The sequence below is a fragment of the Corvus brachyrhynchos genome, unplaced genomic scaffold (assembly GCF_000691975.1).
Source record: "Corvus brachyrhynchos isolate BGI_N302 unplaced genomic scaffold, ASM69197v1 scaffold69, whole genome shotgun sequence".
Taxonomy (NCBI): Eukaryota; Metazoa; Chordata; class Aves; order Passeriformes; family Corvidae; genus Corvus; species Corvus brachyrhynchos.
This window is the reverse complement of record NW_008240228.1, coordinates 4,140,429-4,151,993: the sequence shown is the minus strand read 5'-3', so window position 1 is coordinate 4,151,993 and position 11,565 is coordinate 4,140,429. Positions and strand designations below refer to the sequence as shown.

General features: G+C 39.4%; 1 protein-coding gene across 1 annotated transcript in view; it reads right to left on the bottom strand.

Moving 5' to 3' along the window:
• XPO1 (exportin 1) overlaps positions 1–11,565 on the bottom strand; it is a 32,503-nt gene that overhangs the window by 5,171 nt on the left and 15,767 nt on the right. The window contains exons 7-19 of the mRNA XM_008642021.2: positions 11,123–11,171; positions 10,912–11,031; positions 10,681–10,809; positions 9,926–10,084; positions 7,354–7,551; positions 6,642–6,780; positions 5,163–5,344; positions 4,182–4,338; positions 3,912–4,075; positions 3,187–3,321; positions 2,136–2,319; positions 999–1,105; positions 395–643 (exon numbers count right to left, since the gene is read on the bottom strand). Of these exons, the coding sequence (XP_008640243.1) occupies positions 395–643; positions 999–1,105; positions 2,136–2,319; positions 3,187–3,321; positions 3,912–4,075; positions 4,182–4,338; positions 5,163–5,344; positions 6,642–6,780; positions 7,354–7,551; positions 9,926–10,084; positions 10,681–10,809; positions 10,912–11,031; positions 11,123–11,171 (1,972 nt within the window). The remainder of the gene's footprint in view (positions 1–394; positions 644–998; positions 1,106–2,135; positions 2,320–3,186; positions 3,322–3,911; positions 4,076–4,181; positions 4,339–5,162; positions 5,345–6,641; positions 6,781–7,353; positions 7,552–9,925; positions 10,085–10,680; positions 10,810–10,911; positions 11,032–11,122; positions 11,172–11,565) is intronic.

The window sequence follows — 11,565 nt, the reverse complement described above, 5'->3', positions numbered from 1 at the left end:
AAAGAGGGGAAAAAAGCCAAGTCTCCTTAAGTTCCATCTTAACATCTTCCACTAAACAGAGCAAGTCAGTAAATACTGCACACTTAGCGAGGAAATACTCAACATGACTTATCACTAGTAGTGTTCTTACACTTTAAATATTTATCAATTTTAGCAGTTACATGTCCTACACTGACATGTGACTTCTGCTTCCAGAAGTGCAACACTCTGAGGCCCCAGCAGAATTACTAATGGCTGAAACCAGGAACTAACCAGAGAAGTTTAAGGCAGTTTAAGACATCCAACTAGACAGCTCAATTATAAAACAAGTACGCTCATTTGAGTCGAAATTTCATCAAGTGCCACAAATGTGCTCTGACTGGCAAAAAACCAGATGAATCACAAGATCCCATGTGTTGTAGTGATGTTCAGAGGGAGATGTCTTATCCCAGGTTTTAAATATAAATACCTTGTTGATCATGTTTAATGTGCACTCAAAAACAGCATCGAAGATCTGAGGTATTTCAGCAGTGATGTGTCCCCCCAGCTTGTTGACAATGATAGCCATGGTACTGAGCACCTCGGGCTCCCGAGCGGCCGGCACGTTCCGCTGGTAGTCAATGAGAACTGCATCCAACAACGGAGGAACAAAGTTTTCAGCTACCTGGTTGGAAGAGTAAGCCAGGTTATAGCAGTGCAGCTACTGAGCCAAGTCTCCAGCACAGTTTGTAGCCAAGTTCCTCCTTTAGTTACAGGCGACACTTTTCCTAAGGAAGCTGAAATAGGTTCCCATCCTCTCTCTCCATCTTAAATCTCCTTGGCTCCCTTTAAGATTACTCTCAGCTAAAATTAACTGAAGTATCTCAAACACTGTTCAGGCTTACATCTTATAATTCCACTTCCTCCATTATATTTTACACACCACCTGAAGCAAATTCCTGTGACCAACAACTGAACGCAAACCAGAGTTCTTCCCAATTCTGCCTTAGAAGTTATTTGTATAAAATACATCCACTTACCATCTGCGGATCATTGGACCTGCTCACCCAACCAGAAATTAATTTTAAGGTTTCCCTTTTTACAGTCCTCATACTTCTAATCAAGGGCTGCTTTGTTACCATTTCACCTGGAAAATTTTAAAGCTTCAGTTAATTGTGTGAGGTCTCAAAAAAACCAAACAACTCCACCCCCCCCCAAATTAACTCAATATTAACAAAACAGAGAATGCTTGATTTTTATATCTGAATTGCAAAGACTATTAAAGACCTCCTTTGCCTTTAATCTTTGCCAGTTGTAAAAACGTTCTCTGTAATCACAGCAGTTGCTGCTCAAGGAGTTCACCAGGCCCACAGCCCCAGCAACCGCTTCCTCAACTTCACTGTGTCTGGCAACGATAAATTCTGGCCATTAGATCAGCTGAGTGAAAAGTTATTGATTTCTCAGCCAGTTTTAGTCTGAATTCTGAGAAGCTACTTCAAGGTAAACCAGCTGCACAGGTACCAAGCTGCATTTAACATTCCAGTTTCCAGGTACATCTTGTGCACTGGCCAGAAAACTGGGCACAGCACAGAATTCAGCAACTGACTCATTTCATCTCGAAATGAACTACTACAGAAGCACATTCCACTGAGATGCCACAGGCCCTAAGTTAGCTGGTAAAAATAGGGGAGGTAATTGAGAATTCCTTCTGTGACTGCAAGCCTGGTTTACCATGACTTTCAGGGATCTTCACTCATTACATTTCTGCAATACAGCCTTGTAGCAGCACAGTCTCATCTCAAAACCCTGCTGACATCTTCTGAAGGAATGAATGAGATCCTATTTACAGACAGTCCTTTAACACTCAAAACCAGGGTTAGCTACAAGACCACAGGCTACAACTGCATCTCAGCAAGATGCCTATTAATTCTAAGTAAGCATCTCTGGGGTTCTGCATTCTCCTAAACTTGCTCATTCATAGATATTTCCTCCTCCCTCTAAAGCTGGGAGTTTTTTATTTGAATACAACATCTGTGAACAAAAAAAGATTTAAGTGAGCACCTTCAGTCCTTCTCCACTTTCCCAAACAGTAAAATTAATCTAACTGGGATGTACTCTGAAACCTAATGGCAGACACTGCCAACCCCCATTTTCAGGAAGAACATGGAATTTCTTACCATTAGCCTGAATAGCTGCAGAAATATTTTCACTTAGGCACTTGTACACATTCAGCATATCTAAATAAATTCTTCCAAGCTGAATCACAAAGGGGTGGCCAACTGCTTTACACGCTCTTACATTGGTTTTCAGAATGCTACCAAGCTGCTTAACTGTTTCAGGATCCTTTAGAATATCAACATTCTGTGAAAAAAATTAGAGTTCATTGTGGTTAGTGAATACAACCACCCTTTGGCTTACACTATAAAAGGCTACATTTAAACTATTTATTTTATACACTGCCTTAAAGAACAGATCGCTCAAATTTATGGACTTTTTATAGAGATCCTGTGGTTTATTTCATGGCATTTACCACTACCTCCAACAGAGGCAGGATAAAACTTCATTTCACTCTACTTTTCTGCTGAAGTGTTTTTGCTGCAGTGGTACAAGCATTACTCTCGTTAGAGAAAGACAAAAAACTAAGGAGATGAAGAAGTTAAAAACAGATAGAAGGGGTCCAAAGGAAATGCAGCATGTTCTTGAGAGAAGTCAGGGTAGGAAAAGTAACTCAAGCTTGCTTAAGTTTCAAGTCCTTTAATTAGATTAACTGCAAATGGATTGTCTCTTGTGAAGTGCAGGACTTGTAGAGAAAGATAAAAGTATTTTCAAAAGACTGAAAGAAATAGAAGATAAAAGTAGGAAAAGATGTACTTTAAGAGAATGGTGGGAGAAGAAAGGAAGAACAGTGAACAGTATTTTTAGCATTTTAACTTTTCTGTTACCCAAAAGCCAAGTGAAAGGGAGGCATTAGAAAAATCTACTGAAATAAATACTGTACAGTAACAGACTGTACTTTAAAGCAGATTTAAACAAATATCTATTTTGTCTTTTAAGTCTCCTCTCTCAAAACAACATTTTTACTGTCATGTCACTCTCTGTCTTAGCCATTATGTAATGAAGTCCAGCCCAGCTCCGTGCACTTACTGTGAAAAATCCAACCAGGGGAAGGCAGACATTTAGCAGGGTTTTAGACCTGAGCACCAAACACATCAAAATGTATGAGCTCACCTTTGTTGCCTGCTGAATGATGCTGTCCCACACCTGGTTAGGCAACAACATGTACTTTTCTATCAGATGCTCCTGCACAGTCTGGTCTGTCTGTGCCCCAATCATGTATCCAACTGCTTCATAAAATGTGTGCACCTGATGGGAACAGCAACACCACGAACACAGAGATTAAAAAGGACCAAGGAAAAATTCTGTTTTACCAGAGCTATGCACTGGCTCCCATCAATCCTGGAAGTATCTTTTTCCACATGCCAGATCCACTCTACCTGAACTTTCAGTACATTAGTGCAGGTGCAGACTACTCTCATGTCATGAGCCATGCCCTTCCTAGACAGATTTCCCCCTCCTTGTATAGAAAGGACTGGATTTTGGATCTTCCCTTTTTGAACTGTTCCTCACCCCCTCCTTCACAAATACAAGAGCTGCAGGTATATACTGTTAGAGTAGGATATTGCTCTTTCCCAAAGCAGAATCACCAAGTTACACTGAGTGTCTTCTTTCTTGAAGGCATTCCAGAAATCAAAATTTCAACTAAATGTACTTTAATTCTCCTTCCAAACACTCCAACTGTGATCTCAGCAATGCAACTTGATCATGGTATTTATACCCTGACACTGTCCCTAACAAAAACTGAAGAATACAATTCAACCCCTGCAAAACATTTCCCCAGGAAGGAACTCTGCATTAATCTTCAGGGATTATCCACAACCCCAAATCGAACCTACCTGTTGTGGCTGAAGGTCACAGATGATTGTGTTAATATTGTTCAGGATTTCATCAATAAATGGCATGACCTCTCCCACCTGAACCTGGACAAAGTGTCGGCGGCATTTTTGTGCTATTTTTATGAAGGTATCACAAGCCATGTCCTGGACGCCATCGTGGGTTTCTAAATGAAATCAAGGCAGTTACTGCGTTGTATTTTTTCCCCCTCCACGTATAGGCATCTTTTTTTTAATAATTAAAACAGCAAATTAAAAAAAGCAGATAATTACCATGCATAAATTCAAACAGCTTGTTGACTACTGTCTTCAAAAATTTCCAGTGAGCTCTCAAAAACCGTGGGTATTGACCTACTATATACATTATATTTGATGCGATAATGGCTTTGTTGTCCTTTCCTCGCTTTTGTTCACAGAGTCCCAGGAGATCCTACAACACAACAGATTCTTAGTTTCCTCTTCAAGTTTGTCCAGTTCCATTAAAAGCATTGCAAGCATAACATCCTATAAGCAGCTGTATTAAAGATGGTTGCCACAATCAAACTCAAAATCCAAATAAAGAAATAAAAACCCACACAAGTGGGTTAAGATTGGGGCAATGCAATCATTTAAGCTTCATCCAAACCCTGACCACTGTTTTAAACTAAGGAATCTCCATTTAAAATTATAACTAAGGATTCCTGCAGGGGGAGTTCAACAAGCCTTATAGTACCCAATACTGCCTGAGTAGCTGATAGATAAAAACTCAAAGACTCCACATCATATAGAAGAAATTAAACTACATCTGCTGTATGACTTACAACTACATATTCTGTAAGAATCTTTGTATAAATTGTTGAAGCCGATTAGTCTTGTAAAGATATTATCCACCTATTAATCAAACTGAGTTTAATCAATGAATATAGAGATACAGCAAAAGAGCAAGGTGCTGGGCTAGTTACAATCAAAGGTTACTTTGCCACTCTGCTGTATTTCATAAGCAATCCCTTTCCATCTCTTCTGAATCCCCAAAGAACACATTTCATCATAAACTAAATTTTATTTGATGAAAAGGCTACTTGGATCAATGCGTTGTTCATAGCTAACTTATTCGTCACCCCTAAATGCAGGATGTAAGATTTCCCATTAATTCATTCTTATCCCCCTGCACCCACCAAGGCATCTTTCTAAGATCACAGAGCAGTATTTCTACAAACTTGGTTTCTTCAGCATAAACTGAAGTGTGACCAAGCTGTTAGTTCTGCCCCACCATACCTTAATTACAGTAACCAGGAATCTCTTTTCATCTTCTTCGTGCATGGCACCGCTGATGGAGCCGATAGCCCAGCACAGGGTGTTCAGATTTTTCCACGACCACTCAGTGCCATTCACTTGATTGTGAAGCTTTTCAGTCATAATTCGTTCCGTGTCTGCATAATCCAGATGCGTGAGATAAACTGAAAGATATCAACATGGAACATTTTAAAGCAGCAGCCTGGATCTCAACTCCATAAGCAGTTACATAAAAACCCACTGAAGCTGTCAGGTAAAAGTGTAATGTTTCCTGCCTGAAGTCATGACAGCATGAAGTAATAACTGAGGCAGAAATTTGTTACAATTATTTTAAAGATGGACCATAAATTTTATTGAGAATTTATGTTCTAAGGGATCTCAGCAAAACATCACATGCAGGTGATGTGGAAAGTCTAAATCAATGCATGTCCCACATAATGCCAAGGCAAATGATTATCAAAAGGCATCTGTACTGATGGTCTATAGGGAATATGGGATTGGCTGCCTTTGGGGACATTATACAGTGTGTAAACCCATGCATTTTCTTCAGCTCTGTAGTTTAGTGTCACCACATGTGCTGCTTGCAATAACCCACGATTAAAGTGGAGCTGGTGCTCCTGAACAGGTCTAGGTGGAAGATTCAGGTATCACAACTCAGTCACTTGCATCAGCCCCTAATAGGATTAGCGTCTCCAATATAAAACTCTAAATCCCAGCAAGTCAAGAGCAATTTAAGGCCAGGTTCAGAAATAGATTTTTACTGTACCACAGAATACAGCTTCCACCACATTCTCCCCCTTTTTTGCCAAGTGAATCTTATAGGTAATACAACATAAGCAAGAAAAACCTGACCTGCATTTTCATATAAATAATCCTGTATCTGGCAACACAACCTAGGCTCAGGACATGCAGTAATTGTTTCATAAAACAAAAATGTTTTGCAAATGCATTAGAACAATTAATTTAACACTGGCTATACCTACATCACAAGTAGAAAGGTGAGAATAAAAATACCCACATACACTTTGCATCTCACAAGCTTTCCAATACACACATTCCTAGTGCATAAACCTGTTGCTAAACACTCAGTGTTCCCATCTGCATTTGATAAAATAAATTGATTATTGAAGGTCTAATGTCCTAAAAAAAAAATCTGACAACTCTACTTCCTTTGCTCCCTCAAGTTACAATTAGGACTCTCACTATTTTTTCCTGCCTCAAAAAACTTGTTATCACTGCAATACCTAAGGACAAAAATTAAGTAGTGTATTACACCAGGTTATAACACACTACATGCCTCAAACAGGAAACTTCAGAGCAGCCACTGCCTTCTCCCTTTCCAGTCTGTGTAGTACACCTTGCTGATAACCCTTTTACCCACACAACAATTCAGATCCTAAGACAACACACTGATGCAGCTGCACAGACCCACAGCACACAAGCTGCAGCCAGTTCACTTACCCAACGTTTCTCTCATATTTTTATACAAGTTTATGGAATCCGTATCCTTCATGAATTCCCGAACTACCTCCCCTTGATCATTTTCCACAACCAGGACTTCTTCAGGCTTGGCCATGCGGCTGACCATGAGCAATCGAACCTGGGGGAAGTTAAAACTCCATCAAACTGCAACACCAACACTCTCCCAGCTCCACAAGTGTCTCCAGAGCACTCTGCTCAGGCAGCCTCAACCACAGGAAGGTTATATCCAGCTATACAGAAATGCCAACTAACAAGCCATTAAGGAGAGAGCCTGCTGACTTCTCTCCCTCCAATGATCAAGCTGAGTACTTTAAAAAAACCCAACCTATGTAGTGTTTATACTTTCCAGAGCTTCAAAATGCTTATGTCATATTCGGGGTCTTTTAAAGACCTCTGTTCCCAAACACAGAGGTTTTCCTCCAACTCTAACACTCCAGCCTTTCTGTTTACAGAAACTGTTCAATACAGATTTATTTTTAAATTAAGTACCTTAAAAAAGCTGAAACAGCACATTAATACTCTTATTATATACTAGTATCATCTTAAAGTATTTTCACATTGATTATGTAACTAGAGTTGAATCAACCATCAACTAAGGTAAGTTCTTATGTCACTCCTTACATGAAGCAAAATCTCTAATTCACAAACAGAATCTGAATCTTTACAGTGCCTTCACTTGAACATGGCTTACCTTGGACAAAACAGGCAAATAAAGCTGTCTCCTGGGAGGAACATCGAAGTGTTGACTCCCCGAAAGCAGTGGAGAAGCAGACGTTGAGAATGGACTTTCCCTGTAGAGCTCAGCAGCTAAATGGTTCCAATACTCCAGACAAATCTTGAAAATTTCAGTTTCTTCAACTTCTGATACCAACAGCATGTAATGAAGAGCCTGGAAAACAGTGGTTTAAACATCCAATTACTGAGTGTATCTGCAGGTCAAACCACATTGCTTCAAGTTCAGTTATCCAAGTCCTGACAAAATGCCAAATTAATCTCAGAGTTTGGAAAAAGAGGCATTAACATTGCAATGACATTACTTACAAGTCAGAGTTGTGACTGGCAGAGCAACTAAAAACCAAGGACTCCTGTCAATTATTGTTATTTTCAAAGTCCGTATGAATTCTTAAAACTGAAATAGCCTAAAGACATCTTCAAAAATGCCATCACCAAACCAGCCTGTTTGTAAATTATCAAACCCACAGCCTCTGGAGCTTCTGCAAGGCATTTTCAGAACCTCAAAAAACCCTCATCAGCTGGTGTCAGTAATTGTTGTTCTCAAGACTATTGCTGCTGCTTTGTTCTGGATCCTTTGACCCTGGAATACTGCTCCTTTGCTTTCCACAGAAGTCATCTACCAGAACATTTTCAACTTCTTTCCTGACAGAACAGCCAGAGCAGGCTGAGCAGGGAAAGCCACTGATGCAATTCTGACAAGCTCAGATACCAACCAGAGAAATTAAAACTACACAGACAAACCTCTTTTGCCTAAGCTTATTATGCAGTCCCTGGTGAAAGATATCAAAGCAATTGCCCATTAGTGAACAAACAGAATGAAATTATAAAATCTGAGGATATTTTCATAGCTTAGGCACTACAACAACTTAGAGCATTTTAGAAGGTAAAGACCTGATTCAGCATCTCCACCTACAGTGTCAAAAGAGGGACTCAGAACAGCCATACATTAATCTTTACACATCAATTTCTCTTGGTAATTTCACTTAAAATAACTTATGTAGATTCCTCTGCTAGTCTACAGAGATCCAATGAATCCATGGAACAATTTCAGGAGATCTGCTACATCCAAAGTGCAGGAATTAACAGGTTAAAATGACACAGAGCTTTTTAAAGAAAAGCTGTGCCTAGGTTCTATTACACCAGAGCTTACAGAAGTCGAATTTGCAACCATTTTAGACAGGCGTAAGAACTTCGTTAAACATTTCACCAATCTATCCATGACTGAAAGTCTTCAGAATCCAGTTTTGTAAATGCCTGTTTTACACAGGTCCTCCTAATACAGCCTCAGCGTAATAGAAACTTGAGCCTTGAGCTGTGCATCCCTGATTCCCAGTCATTTTGAAAGCTTACTACTTGCAAATTCAGGAATTATCTGGAACTGTTAACAGCTGCTCTATTGAAAATAAAGTGATACTCCTCTGAGTCCATCTTCTAAATGAGCTACAATTTAATATTTGCAGGCAATTTTATTAAAATGCCTTTTTTTTTGTAGAGGGCTACCTCCAGAAGAAATATATTGAGAACACTGGCTGGAACACAGACTGGAATTCAGATGGATACGCTGGATTACAGCTAATCAACCTGCAAGATGCACTTCCCCCTCCCAATGGAATCTGGTCTCTAGGTTTAAAAATTGGGGTGGTGTTTTTTTCCCTGTCTCAGGGCAGTTCCTCAGCCTACAACCTCCAAACCTGCACAGGGCTTGATTCTGCACACAGAAAATGGTGCTTCAAGGGATATGGAGCCACTTTCCTTCCTCTGGAGTGCAGCAGTAGCAAAAAAGTCACCATAGAATAGTTCAGTCCCAGCAAAATTCTTATTCACAATTAGAACAACACAACTGAAAATCCTAATTTGTGATCTACCCCCACTAGAGCATGAAGCTGTACCCTCAGTGTTTCAGCCTTTCCAACCCTTCATTCTTATCTGAATCTCCAGTAATTGCCACAGTCCCAGTGGTTTTACTGTCACAGTCACTTGGTAGGGCTCTGCCACTGGCACACACAGTCTTTATTACACAGAAACAGACTTGTCCTTGAGGATTATTTAAAGCTTTTCAGGTGGGAAATGGCAAACTAGGCAAGAAGCCACATCAAGAAGGAGGAACTGGCCTACAGCATGTGCTCAAACCCTGCTCTGGATGCTCAGTGAAAACAGAGACTGATGAAAGTCACAGCAACACACCTTCTTCATGTGAGAGTTAAACAGAAACACGTATACCCATGGAAGAAGAATATATCCATTTACTTTGAAGCACTATTTGACACTTCCATGGAGGAACAAGTAAGAAGAGGGTGAGACAGAGTTAAGTTTTCAGACATTATACTGGTGAAGGATCACCGAAAGCAGAATGCCACTGAAGCACACCAGGAAACAAACACTTTGAAGGGGTTTTTCTATTTATGATTAGTTTTTTTTCCTCTTACCCACTTCAAGTATAATGATCTAGAAATTACATTAGTATCACATCCTTTGAGCATGAGAACACACCTGCTACATTTTTAAACCAGATAAACCAAGCTACTTACCTCCATTAGTGTTTCCCTCAAATTTAACCTTTTTTCTATAAGCAGACCATGCTCCTTGAGGAACGTGCAGAGGAACAAACTGAGATTCTGAATGAAGTTCTGTTCATCATCTTTTCCATTTGAATACGCAAGTCGGATATTGGTATTTAAAGGAAGCATCTAACAAAAAGAACACAGACATCATCAAGAGCTTCCCTTTTTATACATAACAACTACTGTGTATTAACAAAGATGTTGCTCGTTTTTTATGAAGAATCCCCAAGACAGACCAACATTGCCAAGACAAGGAAAGACTGTTAAAAAAACCCCTTCACCCATCCTCTTATGATATAAACACACTGTGGAAAGGACTCATGTACCTGAGTCTGAACTGCTCAGAGGGGAATCATCAAATTATATAAATTTGATGTATGGCTTTTTATGAAAATTTTTTCTATCTGTTCCAAAGATTAAAGAATAACTTGCAGAAGTTAGGTCAGTTTAGGTCTTGAGACGCATAGTTCATGGTTCCCCATCAGACAGCCCAAGTGCTCAAAATATCTCCTAAATTAATCAAATCAATACAGCAGAAATACAGCTGCAATCAAGTTCAGAAAAGCACACTTGGCATCTTCTGATCAAGCCACAAATACCACCGAAGAACAACACTTCTCCTATCAAGAGCTCTATAATGAACATGAACCTGTCAACTCAACTAGGTTCTACAGAAATTGATTTTGTGATATGAAATACAAAGACTTCCGAAAACCATTTACCTGTTTTAACTGCATCATGGTCAGTGTAAAAAGTGTTACAAACTGTTCTTCATACTGGCTTACACTGACACCTGCAATCTCTGTGAGGCACTTCAAAGAGACATTTCGAAACATGGGAACATTTAAGAACTGTTGAGGGAAGAAAAAAGTAACGAGTATTACAGAAGTGTTGTACAGCTTCTCCACAACTTGTATTTAAATTTAAGAGCTGTCATTTTTTTGCAAGAGTACCTTGTATATTAGTGTGCTGATTAACTTGGTCTCAAATATATATCCCAGAGGAATCCAGTTCAGAAATCGTAGCAAAGTTTCCAAAGTTGCATGGACTAAGGGAGCGTTTTGGGAGTTTTCCTGTAAATGACCATTTAGAGTTTATGACATTGTGACACTGCTAGGCACAAAGGGGGAATTTTGAAAACATAATTAAAGAAATATGACTTACCATCACAAACTGACACAGTTGAAATATCTGAGAGAATTCATTACACATGCTGAAAAAAAAAAAAAAAAAAAAATTAAAAACGAAGCATTTCCACATTTCATAAATCAAAATATCTATGCTCACAGGACAGGTCCTGAAGACCTATGCCCATGGAGGCATTCAAAAGCCACCTGGCTTTTCCCCATTTTCATGGTAATAATGCATATTTTAAGTAGCTTGAAGCCTGTGCCTGCAAATTCTGGCTAAGAAAATACAATCAATCAATGCTGAATGCTGTGTTAAAAGGGTGGGAACCATCAGTCAACAGATGCTACTTGTAGCAAGGTACAAATCCCTGTGTGTTCAAAATGAAGTTAGGGATCCCCTAGGAGTACTGCTTCAAAGAAAAATCAGTAACCCTCTTGGGCTCAGAAATGGAATTGCACAGCTGTAGGTGTTCACAC